Below are 15,177 nucleotides of genomic sequence, written 5' to 3' on the forward strand. Positions count from 1 at the left end.
GCTGCTCATCCCAAAGCCGTGTCACAGGTGTCCCAGCCCTGCTGCTGGACTGATGAGCAGCTCTGGTGTGTGGGTGAGCACAAAGCGGTGGGGACCACCAGCTCACAGTCATCTGCCCACCTGCAAACAACCACCTCCTCAGTCTCATTTCCATTTTTCTGCCACTTCTAATCTCCAAAGTAATTGGAATGTCAGGCTAAACCAAAAGAACACTGTCATATCCTTGCAGAGTTACAGAAAGGGCTCCAGTTGGCTTTAGGAGGCAAGAGAGCTGCCATGTGTATTTTTTAATCCTCAAGAAATTCTTGAAAACCACAGATGATGTCTTACTCATCCTCACCAGATCTCATGGATAAATTGAGCTCCAGGTAACGGCTCATTAACTTAATCCAATTCTGTTGAAACAGATCAATACCTTGTGAAGGGAGAAGCTATTCTAACCTCTTAAATAACTAAGACACACCAAGACACAACAATACATAGCTACAAATAAATACTACAAGAATGTGCAGAAACTTCAGTTTGTAGTGTGTCCTGAAGTTACTTGCTTAACATACAAACTTTCTCTAAAAAAGGCAAAAAGCCCAAACTCCCAGTCCAGCAATCAGCAGGATCATAAAAAATGCATCATTTTTTCAAACCTCTCAGTCTCGAGTCAAACCAGAAAAAAGTAGGACTTTAAGTAGTCACCAGGTCATGCATGTGTCTTATTTACAGTGGGTCAAGTCTGATGAATCAGCAACTGCACCACTTGAAAAAAGCTGGTAGGAGCACCGGAGCAGCCCTGAACCAGTCCTCTGCAGGATGCACCAAATATTTCCAGGACAGTAACCAGGATTTACCATGGTTTTCTTGGGACAAGCTCTCTGCACCACATGGACTTGAATGTCTGTTGCCCTTCACATCCAGATGAAGACTGCCTGACCCAGAGTCACCTTTGTGGAGGGTGTTTGCAGATCATACTTTGATATTGCACTACTTTGCTCTTCATATGATCTCAGAGGGCTTTCTATCTTGAACACTGCAGTGTAATCTTCTGTGCTGTCAAGGGCTGCTCTCCAACAACGCTGCCACCACTCCTTGTGGGTGCTGTTATGTGTCATGGGAACACCAATGGGTGTAGCAAGTGTGCAGAGAAGCATGGGTTCTTTGAAAAAGGATAGGATGCCCCTCCTCTTGCTCAGGCTGTGCACTGAAGGTTTTGGTGACTTGGCAGGACCACTCTGATGCAGAAGACTGCACAGATGGATGCCATTCTGCCAGTCACAGAATCATAGGCTGGTTGGGGTTGCAAGGGACCTCTGGAGATCATCCAGTTCAACCCACCTGCTCAAGCAGGGTCACCAGAGCAGATCACACAGGAAGGTGTCCAGGTGGGTTTGAATGTCTCCAGAGAAGGAGACTCCACAGCCTCTCTGGGCAGCCTGTTCTAGGCTCTGGCACCCTCAAAATAAAGAAGTTTCTCCTCATATTCAGATGGAACCTCTTGTGCTTCAGTCTGTGCCCGTTGCCCCTAATCCTGTTGTTGGGCACCACTGAAAAGAGACCGACCTTTAATTTCTTGTCCAGGGAAGATACAAGAGCCCAAGTGGGTCCTTTTTCACCATTGGCTTACACTCGTATGAAATAAATAACAGTGGCAAGGTCAGTGGGGTTAATGCGGCAACTTCAGCTTTACCCTGCAACATCTTTCTTTTGCCTCCCCCAAACATATGAAGAGACTATGAAAGAAGTCTAACAAATAACAAACCCAGCTTCAAATTTTAACAAGAAAAAGGTGAAACTAGTCAAACGCTAAGCCCAGAAGCACGTTGCTTTATCCCTGAGCACACTGAGGTGTTGGATTTGTTGATTCCTTCTGCCTGCACTCCACAGCTGAGGCTGCACATTTGTGCCCAGCGCTTATGGTTCCTGTAGCGAATACATCTGTACCGTAATGGGCTCCTTGCCAATTAGCTTTTAACTCCAGCTCACATTTTCTGGATAGATTAGATACCAAACCTGTTTTACAGAAGACACAACATCCTTCACATTGCATCACCGAGAGAGCATCTGTTACTATAGTGCCTGGGTGTTATTTCCTAGATGACCAGGGAACTGCCAAGTGAGCTCACCCACCCGGGCCATTCAATTTTCAACATCCATTTTTTTTAAAAGGCAGGAAGCTGGCAAACAAAAAGAAATGCCAGCAGAGCTCAAAGCCTCCCTGTCACCTCAGGGCCCAATCCTGTGAAATACCAATATTTGCTGTGAAAGCTTGAGTGCTCTCATGCTTTGTTAAGCTTTTTTTCTGACAGCTGGGAGAGCCTCAGCAGCCTGCAGAGCTGCCTTCCTTACAGAGAAAAGGGAAACATCAACTGCTCATCTACTGAGGCCTTTTTATTTTCAGATTTATTTTTTCTAACAGATGCCAAACCTTCTTCTACAGTTCCTTTAATGCACAGCTTTTTTACACCAAGTTAAGTGCAATAAAACCCTGCTATCTACAAATAGTATTTCTTATGCTCAGCTGCCTAGAGATTGCTCTCAGGATGGATGTTCCTTGTCTGCAAAGAGTAAAAACGGGAACACCCAAGCCCTAAAAGGACAAAGGTGTGAACATCTGAGAAAGTGGTAAGAGCCTCAAAGTTGTCAATGAAACAGGTAATTCTCACACCCCCCAGTTTCCCACACATGACATGGCCCCTCTTGTCAAGTACAGTGTGAGAATCTATTTGCAGGACTACAGGGAATGTCCAGATAGGTGAGGAAAAAAATTCAAAGCTTGAAAGGGAAGAATCTGCTTGGCTTTAAAGAAAAATAAAACAACAACGAAACCTTCTCAATTTACTGATAATCTGACATCATGGCCAGGATCCATCTCACTCACCTTTCTCTTCAGGAAATACATTGCCTAATACATGTTAGAATCGCATTTGCTCATTTCCCCATCAATGTAACCTGGTCTTGACACCTTATTGCTCTGAGTGGGCTTCATATCACCTGACTTAAGACATATGCAATATGGAGTTATTTACCTTGTAGTTAAAGTGAACAGAAGGAGGCACTTTTAGGTAGAGAGATTATTCTGACACATTTTAGAACTCTAAGATGAAATAAATCCTGCCCACACTGACTGTAACGATTAGACCTCTATTGCTTTAAAGACTTTTGAGAATGATGAGCTCCAATGTAGATTATCTACATTAAAAGGATTAAGTCCCACCATATCAAACTGGCAACCTGTCCAAAGTGCCCTGCATGTGTAGCAGCTGTTTCCAAAACACCATCTCATGGTTTTCTAAGTAAAGTCACGCTTGGCTCCTAATGATATCAATTGCAATGGTTTTATTTACAGCCTTATTAAATATTTTGCAGCAGTGATGCTTTGCAACAAAGATCCTGGCAATCTGCAAAAGGTTTGAAGTTGTTGATCATCTGCTCATCTTTCCTGCATGTTATTTGAACTGGATACTAATCCGTTCTTGGATCTACCTTTGGGCTGTAAGAACAGCCCTCCATGAGTAGCTACACAGAAGACCAGAGATTAGATGCAAACAGCTAGCAACCAGTGGGAGAAAAAGCAGTCTTCAAGATGGTAAGACTCACACTGAATCATTTTAAAAACATCATTTTCTAGCTGCTGGATAACACCAGATATTCAAATGTCAAAAGAAACCAACTTAAAAAATGTCCCTACAAGAAAAATTATCAAACCCAAGATTTAGGTATTTGCCTCCAGCCAGCTCTGAAGAGTAAGTGTCACCAGAATTCATGAAGCTCTCTCATGCAGCACCAGACACACGTTGTTGTGGGATTAAGCCCCTTGTCTTCCCACCCTGACTAGGATGCTCAGTCTGAGTTTCTCACTGCAGACCTCAAATCACGTGTATCAATTACAGCAAACTCCAACAACATTCAGAAGGAAACAAGAGCGTGAATCACATACAAAAGTTATAAAGTACTCACCAGGTCGCCTGTCCCAGGCTTTTCCATAATAACTGGGGGGAGCAGTAACCCTGCAGGAGAAGTAGGGTCTGGGTTGAGTGCCCCGGTGCCTCCTCCTATCAGGGAAACCACACCATTGCAATCCACTGAGCTGTTCCTTTTGCCCGTCTGGGTGTAGTTGGGAGTAGTAGGGTGAGAACTATGGCTCACTTGACTTTGCACGCTCGGACGCCTCCCAGATCTTGGAATTAAGAGAGAGCCCCGGTGGCTTTCATTTTCCCCAGCAGTGCTGATCTCATCATCGGCAAAATCTGTTTCGGAGCCAGTGTCTCTGCCACGGAGTCGGAAACTGAATATGCTCCCGTGGCTGGTTCTGCGCTTCACCAAGTGTGCGCTGGGACCATAACTAAGGCCAAGGAGAGTCTAGAAACCCCCAGAAAGGAAAAAGGGGAAAGAGAAACAACATTTTGCAACATAATTTTTTTTTTTTGAGGATTGAGGAAGGTCTGGAGAGAGCAGTAAGTTCCATTTTAAATCAAAAGCTTCAGAGAAAGACTTAATCCCGCGTATCCAAACCTCCACAAAGAGGTTGAATAGTCATTGCTTGCCATTAGGTATTTGTCTAGTAGTTGACAGTTAAAGATGTGCTAAAATAGGAGGGGTCAAGGAGGCATTTGCCTCATAGCGTGAGACTTCCTTTGCTTCTACTCCCCCCCATCTGATAAGTGCCGAAGGACCTGGGAAGGCAGCACAAGGAGTGGAAGGCAGGAGCAGGGAAGGGGATCCAGCCCTGGTTTATTGCATTATCACATGTCTTCATAACAGCTGGGGAAGGAACATTGCAGTGGGAGAAGAAGAGATAAAGAAATAGGGCAGGAAATGAACTGCAGGGAAAATGAGAAGAAGAGGGAAGAAGAAGAAGCAGAATACGACGGAAGAAGGTGATAAAGGAAAACAAAACAAAACAAAAAAACCAAAACAAGAACAAGAAGAAGGATATGATTTATTAGTTTGTAAAATTATTATTCCAATGCACATGGCTGCTTTAAGGGGTAGGTAACCTCAGTACACAGCAGCTGCCCTCATACTCAATCATCAGCCTTGAGGACCAACTCTGACAGAGCATCAGCAAGACGTAGCCAAGGACTAAACACACCTAAACCCTGGCAGAGTAAAGAGGATGTTCAGAAAATGCATAAGGAATTCAAGTCTATCTCCTTCCCTTGTATCTTGAAGAGGAAATTATTGGAGTAAGAGCTTTTAGGCAGAAAATTATTTTGATTTTATGGCATGTACAGAATTTTCGGTTTCTTCAGGACTTTCTTGTGAGCCAGGTATATACAAAGAGAGGTCAGATCTCCACAGCACCCACAGACCAAAATGAAATCAGGTTTCATTTGAACTATAGTTTACAACACTGAGTTATGTAACGATGCTATTTTGTGACACTGGCACAGAGAAGAGTACAAAAACCGGGCCCTTTTCTGACTAAAAACAACACATTTGGATTGCTACCAAATTTTAATTGGTCAAAAATTCAGGACTGGGTTTCCATGGCACAGTCGTTGAGACTGATTTCTGATGGCAACACACCTCCAGCTGCTCAGACAGCATCTGAATGATGACTCAGCCTTGCTCCCTCCAACCATGCCAGACACAGCCTTTGCAGAGGCTATTTACTACAGCTTTGAAATGTGCCTCCCATGTTTCTCATGCGTATGACATCCAGGGGCGAAAAGTGAAAACAAGAAATATTAATCTAAGAAACAAAGTGGCAATGCACAGCTCCAATCCACGGTCATTCTGGTATGTGGTGTCTTGAAACACATCCAGAATGAAGCTAACGAGCAATTCCAGCTTTAACGAAGGTGTGATTTGTAACACGGCCCACTCAACCAATGAGATGACAACAATAACTGTTAGATTAAAAAATGCGTGTCATTTACAGAAATCCAGTTCTGTGTAATATTTGTGAGCTGGGGAGTCATTAATTGGTCACATTTACTTACAACACTTACATGTTTTCTATGAGCTTTTTATGGCTGCCAAATACCCCTAAATTCACTGACAGCAAAATGTAAAAGGACTTAGCCCATTACATGGCTATTCAACAAACCAAAATAAACTGATTTAAACTTTGCCCTCAGTTAAGCAAAGACTAATTATCTGCAGCTATTTATGATGATTTGATACATACAGCATGTGCAGATTCATATTCATGCATGTCAGTAACATTTATATAAAACCCTATTTAACAAGTCTCACTCTTTTTTTCCTTGCAATAGAAAGTAGAAACAAGTGCCTCAAAGTTTTGACTTGAAGGCAACTAGCAAAGGAATATAAAAATTTTAATAATGCCTTTGTATAGCATTTAAAAAGCCCTCAGAGACAAGTTTCTTCCTTTTTTCCTGCTTTATTTTCTTTTTAAGATTTGCAGGTTTCTGCTAAGAATTTTTCATCTCTAGGAGGGATAGGATAGATATAATCAGATGAATGAAATTAAAGTAAGAAAATAAGCCAGACTGTGGGTAATCTTGAAGCAAAAAAAAAAGGTTTAAAAAATGAAACAAAATATATTTGTAGGAATGTTTAATGGGCATTTTAAATTCATTTTGAAAATAAAGTGGTAATATGTTTCCTTCCACTGTTCTAACAGAGACTGTCTGCAGGTCAGTCATGATATTAAATATCTGATTCTTCTTTACAGCTGAAACTTTCAGCTTAATTGCCTTTTCAAAGCCTGGTCTGTCCAGCAAAGTGCAGTGTGGAATAAGTGACGTTTCAGATCATGGCTTACCATTCTCCTCTGGCTATCATCATAGTCACATTTGGGATTCTTTTGGTCTTCCCCATACTCTTCTGTCCCCAAAGATTTATTTTTCTTTCGCCTATTTCTTCTTTCCTTGGCATTTTTTGATGCTGAAGGTGACATTTCCAATGAACTAAGTGACATTGAATCAATTCCTTTAGCAGCTAGTGCCTAAAACAGAAGACGGTAAAAGGCATAAAATTTATTATTTCAGTTTAGGATCTCAGTGAGAACTAATAATTACTCTGCTCAGCAATTATTTTTCATTCTAAGTTTTAAGGTTGTATAGGAGATAAATCAAAAATTCCAACTGGTCATTAATGATAAAACTATCTCACGTAGAACAGAATCACAGAATAGTTAGGGTTGGAAGGGACCTTCAAAGCTCATCCAGTGCCACCCCTGCCATGATCAGGGACATCTTCACCAGCTCAGGTTGCTCAGAGCCCCGTCCAGCCTGGCCTGGGATGTCTCCAGGGATGGTTCATCCACCACCTCTCTGGCCAACCTGGGACAGCGTTTCACCACCCTCAGTATAAAAATCTCTTCCTCATGTCCAGCCTGAATCTCCCCTCCTTTGGTTTAAAACCATCACCCCCTTGTCCTATCACAACAGGCCCTTCTAAAAAGTCTGTACCCATCTTTCTTACAGGCCCCTTTTAAGTACATAAAGGCCAACATGGATGGAACCAGTGTTAATCTGTTTCTAACCTCTACATTTAGCCATAGCAAAATAAAGAAGTAGCGAGACAGGTACAAATGCACATGTGCAGGTCTGCCACCTTGATTCAACGATGGAGCGTTAGGAACAGCTGCATAAAATAAAGTGATTGACATGAAACTCACAAACATTCAACATTTCATGAAAGGAGCAGCCTGTGTGCGCACACCTGCATGTGTACGCTGCTCACACAGTCTCTGATCCAACAATTTTGGTGCCAGTCAAAAATCTCAGGCTGGGGAACCTCAGATGAAGCCCCCCCTGGATTTGAGCCCCTTGGAACGAGATGGCTGGATCGGAGGGGAGCCAAGCTGGCTGCCAGGAGCTTTCCTCCCCTATCAATCGCTCACAGAGGGATGCTAGGAACAGCAGGCACTTCAGCTGGCACGCTTTTGTAAACACTTATCCCATGGAGCAGCATGGGCAGCGACGATCAGAGATGCAAAGAGAAAATTGCAGGCTTAACCGGAGATAAGGTGGACTTTGCTTTGCCATGTGCTTTGGTGCTGCGCTGGCTATCAGGCGGGATTGCCGCAGGAGCTGACTGATAACAGACCAGCTGCTAGAAACCCAGCAGAAGCCGAACACGAAAGCCTGAGCACACAAAGCCACAGTTTTAGAAGCAAATGAGCAGCCAGGAGGAAGAACTGGTAGGTGTGGGGAGGAAGCCACGGTCCACAACAACATAAGGGGTCACCATCCTTGGTGCGGGCAGGAGGAGCGAGGGGGCTCTGAACACAAAGTACGATGTCAGGTTTGGAGCTGTTTGCTTCTCAGTGGATCTGGAGACAAACCCATTTGCAGAGCCCCCAGCTGGAATATGTAAAGTGAGTGAATCACAAAAAAAAAAGTCTCTCCAGGTTCCCAAGATCAGGAGAAACAGATGAATCCTCAGCGCTATTGTCTGTAACCAACTAGAATCAAACAGGCAATCAGCTCTCCACAGTAAAATACTCCCTTCCTCCCACAAGCATCAGTCCAAGGAAAGTGAAGGCACTTAACAGTCGTGTAAAGAATCAATCATGTATTTCAAGGAGTAGCAGTAGCTCTATCAAGCTGAGAGCACAACAAAACTTAATTCCTATGGGAAATATCTTTCATGAGCAAGCTGCTTGGAGCAGAGAGGAGGAGGGCTCAGACACCAGTCTAGGTTGTTCTTTTTCTTTCTTTATTTTTTTTTTTAATTCAATTGATTTAATTGCTATGCTGAAGTGCTTTCTCTTCCTGAAGATTCAGCAAGACTTTTGAAGTTAAGTTCAGGATTAGTAATGTGTTAGACCAATTGTATAAACTGACTGATAGTCCCCCAAGCAGGCTTATCAGTTATATTTGTGCACTCTTTATACTGCACAATGTAAAAACTGGTCTAAAGAGTTTTGGTTTTGCTTTCTGATTGCCATCATATTTTATTGATCCTGGAAATATCGTAGGTTGTGCTACTAAGGATGTTGTATGCTTACTGCAAAATAAACTAATTTTCAGTTTCTGAGCATTTTCTTACCTATTCCTTGAATTCATAGAGTCATAGAATCATTTTGGTTGGAAGATACCCCCAGGCTTATAGAGTTCAACCATAATCTAACTCCAGTACTAAATCATGTCCCTAAAAACTTCATTTGGGTGTCTTTTAAACCCCTCCAGGGATGGTGACTCCACCACTGCCCTGGGCAGCCTGTTCCAATGCCTGACAACCCTTTCCAGGAAGAAACTCTTCCTAATATCCAATCTTAAACCTCCCCTGGTGCAACTTGAGGCCATTTCCTCTTGTTCTATCACCTGTTACTTGGGAGAAGAGACCAACCCCCCCTCCATGCTGCAACCTCCTTTCAGGCAGTTCAGAGATCAGAAGGTCTCTGCTTATCTACACTTTCTGGTTGGGTTCCTCTGGCTGGATCATGTCCTGATCTTCAGGCATTGCAAGCCATAACCTACTGCAGTAACTCCCAGGGGAAGAAAAGGAGTGTCGGATTGGGCATGTCTGTCAAAGACGGGTGGTGGTTGAAGGATAGAAGAAAAGCTTAGCTCAGATGAGCACTGACTATGCAGGAGACAGGACATGAGGCAAGAACTTAGCAGTACAGTGAGAAAGTCAAAACTCAGATCTTGACAAAGGCTTGGAGAGCAAGATTAAAACTGAGTAGAGATGACCAGAGTGAGACAGTGGAGAAGGACATCTGAAAGCTGCAAGGTGCAGCCACTCAGTTCACCTTCTTGAGCCTCTTCTTCTTCAGGACATGGTTCAGTGCTAGACTTAGGTTAGGCTATGGTTGTACTCGATGATCCCGAGGGTTTCTTCCAACTGAAATGATTCTATGATTCCACATGTCTAATTTGAAATATCAGGGGTTGATCTTCAGATTTACTGGGCTTCACTAGTGAACACAGTGGATGCCAACTGCTGTACTCCTAAATTTCCTTTCCATAAGGTTAGAATAATTCTCCAGGAGTACTGCAAATACAAATGAGTATTTTTGAAGCACACAGAATCTGAGCAGTGACACGAGGCACTACAAAACCTCTGAAGATGGTAGTCATTTTGTCTTTGAAGCAGGCTTTTCATGCCTGAGTTAGGAAGTCTGCTTGAGCTGGCCTAAGGCTAGAGAACAAATGATGAGAAAGCGAAGAGCTGCTCTTGAGTCATGCACTGTCCACCCTTTGTACTGAGCAAGGCAAATGATAACATGGTCGGCTGAAGAAGGACTATGTTATAAAACATATAGACAAATGGAAACAATTTAGGTTTTCAGGAGCAACCTTTAGTTTGACACGTTCTGACTCTCAGGGCTTAATGTTCCTTTTTTTTTGCGTACATACAGGCTTCACTGAAATTAAAACCTTTGAAAGGAAATTCTTAATATCTTTAATTATAGCTAGGGCTACCAAAGTTGACTGTTATTAGGAAGAGCTCAGCTGGAGTCAAAATACATGAAAATTTGTACAAAATAGGTACAAGTTGGAGCTCAGTTTGCTCCCTTGCGTTAGGGCAGAAATTTACTCTTTTCAAAGTGCTTGTACATAGACTAAATTGCATTTACCTATTACTTAAACTATCAAAGAAGACCTTTAAAAGGACTTAAACAATGTATATGCCTCTACTAGCACTCTGTCAAGGGTAAATTGCATTTTCTATTTTCTTTCCAAGGATTTAAATGGGCTGTGGATTAGGCCCTGAAGCCATGTGTACCCGAAAGAAAATTATGTATATTAGTTTCTATTGTGTATCAAGGATTTATTTGTGTCAACTACAGTGCTACATGTTATTTCAGACTAATTTTCTTATTGTCATCTTGTTCATAGCATCTAAAATGTTCTCTTCAGCTGTTTAATGACAGCTTTCTAACCAACACAAGTGAAAGGCAAATTAACCAGTGCTATTAAGGCTACATGGCTACACTCACCATTTGGCCTCCTTGTTTTGTTTAAACTTAGGACATAACATTAAATCCACATCATTTGCATAATGTGCAAGCTCAAGATCTCCATGTTCACTTGTTCAGGTATGAAGTCCTACATGCTTTAAACGGGTTATTCTACGTCTTTATCTTCATTATCCAATAGTTGGATATTCATGGCAGTTTGAACGAGACAGTGAGGAAATGAATATGTGCTAAAGCGGTGGTGGAAGAAGTTCAGCTGGGGCTATGGCTGAGCTACCAGAGCAGCTGTTCTGTGCTCAAATACAGGTATAGTTTCAGAATAATTTAAATGTCTTATATGCCAACCAACATAAATTCCTCTGCTGGCACATGTGGTACAGTTAAACCAATACAACTCTGGATACGTAAACCGTAAATGGCCCCAATTCTAGCAGGAAAATCTGTCATTTTTCTTTTAGAAAGCATTGTAATAACTCTGCCTAGGACAATAAACATTAAGCTGCTTTCAATCAATCTCTTAATTCAGTTATCACATAAAAATAAAAGAAAGAGAATGTGAATCTCAAGGTACCATGCATTCAAGTTACCCAAGGCTAATCACGTCATATAGCTTACTGACCTCCTGCTCTTTCTTTAACATTTCCATGGCTTCTCGAAACTTTCTTTCCTTCTCCTCTGTTTCAGCAATAGTGGCTTGGTTCTGCTCTTCGTACGCCATGGCCACAACAGCCAGAATCAGGTTGACCAGATAAAATGAGCCCAGAAAGATGACCAGCATAAAAAAGAGCATGTAGATCTTCCCAGCAGATCTGAGAGTCTGGAAGCACAAAGGTAAAATCACTAACACTTGTTTACAATTTTTTTTTAAAACAAACAAACCCCACAAAAACAAAAAAATGCCATGTTTTTTAAACTTAGATTTACAATATAATTGAATTCAGCCTTTGTTAATAGCCCAAACAGAATCCCTTTGATGACAAATGACAACCGCATGCAAGGAAATAATCTTCTCAACAACAAATGTTTATACCTTAGTGAAAAATTATGTGCCTTGCAGTAAAATTCATTTCTAAAAGAAGAATGCTTTCCTCCTTTACCAAATATTTCTGCTGGTTTTCTTTGAGAATATATAATCTTACAATCAGTTGCAAGGAAAGCTTCCCCCAGATAGCTCAATCTATTTCTGTGCAGTGTACAGAAACTTTCCAAGCAGGATTCATGTTATATCACTTCAGATGTCTACAATGTAGGTCCTTTACAGTCAATAGGAAGAAAAAAAAAGATAATTTTAGGGTGCAACTCATCTGAATGTTATTTAGACATCTGCCTCAGGATAAGAAGAACCAAACCTTGGGTGCTGTTGAGTATATTGCCCAGTTCTCCACCAGATTTATAGGCATAATTGGAGTCCAAGGCAACAAGCTGAGCTTATATTACAGATATATCTCATGGTGTGTGACTTGATGGTGGTGATAGAAACCACTGTATGATATTATAAGGTCAAATAATAAAAGGGAGTGATGTTCACCCTTATTTGCCATGACATTTTCAGCCTTCCAGAGTTGTACATACAGCTTTGTGACAGGTAAGTGAATATAGTTGTTTAAAGAATCTTCAGTTTGATTGTTCTATAATTTCCCATAACAAAATTGTAAAACTGGCTACATGTGAAGCTGAAATCCCCTGTACTTTCAAAGATGTCTACCTCAGTATCTTGAGTAGTATCTGTCAGTACTAACTGACTAACTTCATTTCCTTATGAGAATGCTTGAATTTTACAATTTTGAGATGTGGAAGTAAATCTTCAGTGGCTTCATGGGCAGAACATGTAATTTAGTAGCAAAATACCATATGTAGTTCTTCAGAGTTCACATACATTTCAGAAAAATATGTGCTAAAAGGAGCATAAGTTGACCATAATGAAAAGTTTGCATCAGAGAAAATGAAAAGTACCAGGTAGTCTTGCCATCTGCTGAATACCTGTTCATTACCATGCCTTGCAAAAACAGATATGGCAAGTACACAGGTCCTTTTCTAGTTATTTTTTGAGCTGGGCTCAAAAGATAAGTTCATATAACACCAGTCACCAAAAAAATATATATATGTCATTAAGTGGTGACGTGGTGATCTTCACTGAGTGGTGAACTTTATTCAGATTCAGGTAAAATACACATTCAAAGCATCTTTCTCTCAGTACCAACATTTCCATTAACAATTGATGGTCCTCGTCCACAACACACACAAGACAGTTTACCTAATAACCAGCAATTCTTTAAGTATTGAATATATAACTGCAACATGATGATGTATTTATATTTTTAACAGTAATGGAACAATCTCATACCTGTTGATAAAGGCGTTCCCAACAATCTTGAGTCATAAGACGAAACAAAGAGAGAAAGGCCCAGCCAAAAGTATCAAAGCTTGTATAACCATGGTCAGGATTTTCCCCGGCCTTCAGACATATATATCCCTCAGGGCACGTGCTGCAAAACATTAAGGACAATACATGAAATGCACCATAAATGGCTTCAGCACGGAGAAACTGTTTTCCAAGGGAACATATTGAATGCTCTTGGTTAAGAGCCCAAATGCTCAAAGGTAAATTCCTCCAGAAACAGGTGGATGCCAACTGCACAATACTGAAGATCTTTGCAATTTTAATTTTTTCTTTGATAGGATAAACTGGAAAATGGTAACCATAGCTTGAGCTGCAACGACAAACGAGCACCTAACATTTCAGATACTTGGAATAGATTGGAATTAGGTGCCTAGGCAGGACTTAAACATGACTTCTCTTGGCACTTATTCCTAATTAAGAATTATAAATTTAGTGTGTCCTGTTACGGTTGTAGCTAATATTGTGAACAGTGAACCTGCTCTTCTGGCTACATTGCCTGACACTGGCAGGATAACATCAGTATGTGCCATCTGAGCACCTTCCTGATTGCTCCCTATGCCTGACCTTGTCCTCACCCCCTGCAAGGACTAAATCTTTAATCTAAGAAACTCTCTGTTCCACTCACCACCATAGTCTGGGGTCATGACATTTTTTTTCCGTTCGTGCCAGGAAAATGTACTTGCAGATTCACGTATTAAGTGGCATGCAGATAGATAGCATGTATTTCACTGGGTCTTACTAAACTTTGAGAGTTTTTACAAGTAATTGTCTAGCCCCATATGCCAGAAAAGGAGAAGAATGCCACGTAGAAGAGGAGAACTACTACTGTGTATCATAGGAAGAGAATACGAGATCAAGGATGTTGTCAGTGCACTGGAGCCCTACAGTTTTGGGGCATTTGTTAGGTGGGAAGCATCAAACTATCTGGAGAAGCAGATCTCAGCAGAATTTGCAGCAATACCAGCTCCCTCTGTTCTCCTTGTGCTTCAGATCGAGATGGACATGGTACAATTCAGTGCAAATTCCAGCTGACACAACTAGGGATGGTTGGAGTAAGGGGGATTGTGAAAGCACTTTGTCAGAGATCAGAGACACAGAGTAATCAACTTCCAGGCAGCGTTTTGATAACAGCAATACCCTCTGCCCTGGCAGATGGTGAGCTTGATGTTCTGCCTGTCGGATGGAGGAATCAAGGTTTTCTGAACTGCCTCCAAATAGGATGATTATTGTAATATCCAACCATTTTAGACACTTCACCAGTAATGTAGAGTGTGTCCAATGTGTACGGTTTTTAGCACCCCACCCCCCCCTGCCCTGCCCAGCAATAATCCATAGGCTGTTTCAACCACTGCTATTTTTTTTTCCAAAGCAGAATATTGCCACAAATCAAAATGCATAGTGGTAATAGAAATATAATCATAGAACCATTTAGGTTGGAAGAGACCGTCAAGATCATAGAGTTCAACCATAACCTAACTCTGGCATGAAACTATGTCCCTAAGAACCTCGTCTAAACACCTTTTAAACCCCTCCAGGGATGGTGACTCCACCACTGCCCTGGGCAACCTGTTCCAATGCCCGACAACCCTTTCTGTGAATAACTTTTTCCTAATATGCAATCTAAACCTCCCCTGATGCAACTTGAGGCCATTTCCTCTTGTCCTATCAGTTGCTAACTAATGTAACCTATCACTTGCTAAATACTGAAATGTAAATTAAAAAAAAAAAACCCAAAAAATTAACTCCTGAGAAAGCAGAGTACATCTCAGTATCAAAAATAAATATTTTTTTAAAAGATCAGTTTTATCTTGATATAAATCAAATCTCTACAGCATTGGATAGCAACCCTGTATTGCATGTCGAGATGAGAATACATTGCTATATGTTTTGAAGTCATACCAATCTACAGTGTCAGCCACCAACATTAGACATTCAACAACAC

General features: G+C 41.4%; 1 protein-coding gene across 1 annotated transcript in view; it reads right to left on the reverse strand.

Moving 5' to 3' along the window:
* Positions 1-15,177, reverse strand: part of SCN5A (sodium voltage-gated channel alpha subunit 5) — a gene marked incomplete at both ends in the record, with an annotated part of 172,786 nt that overhangs the window by 106,394 nt on the left and 51,215 nt on the right. Inside the window, 4 exons of the mRNA XM_080338593.1 lie at positions 3,949-4,350; positions 6,725-6,907; positions 11,454-11,651; positions 13,179-13,320. Of these exons, the coding sequence (XP_080194719.1) occupies positions 3,949-4,350; positions 6,725-6,907; positions 11,454-11,651; positions 13,179-13,320 (925 nt within the window). The remainder of the gene's footprint in view (positions 1-3,948; positions 4,351-6,724; positions 6,908-11,453; positions 11,652-13,178; positions 13,321-15,177) is intronic.

Source organism: Nesoenas mayeri, assembly GCF_963082525.1.
Source record: "Nesoenas mayeri genome assembly, chromosome: 2".
Lineage (NCBI taxonomy): Eukaryota > Metazoa > Chordata > Aves > Columbiformes > Columbidae > Nesoenas > Nesoenas mayeri.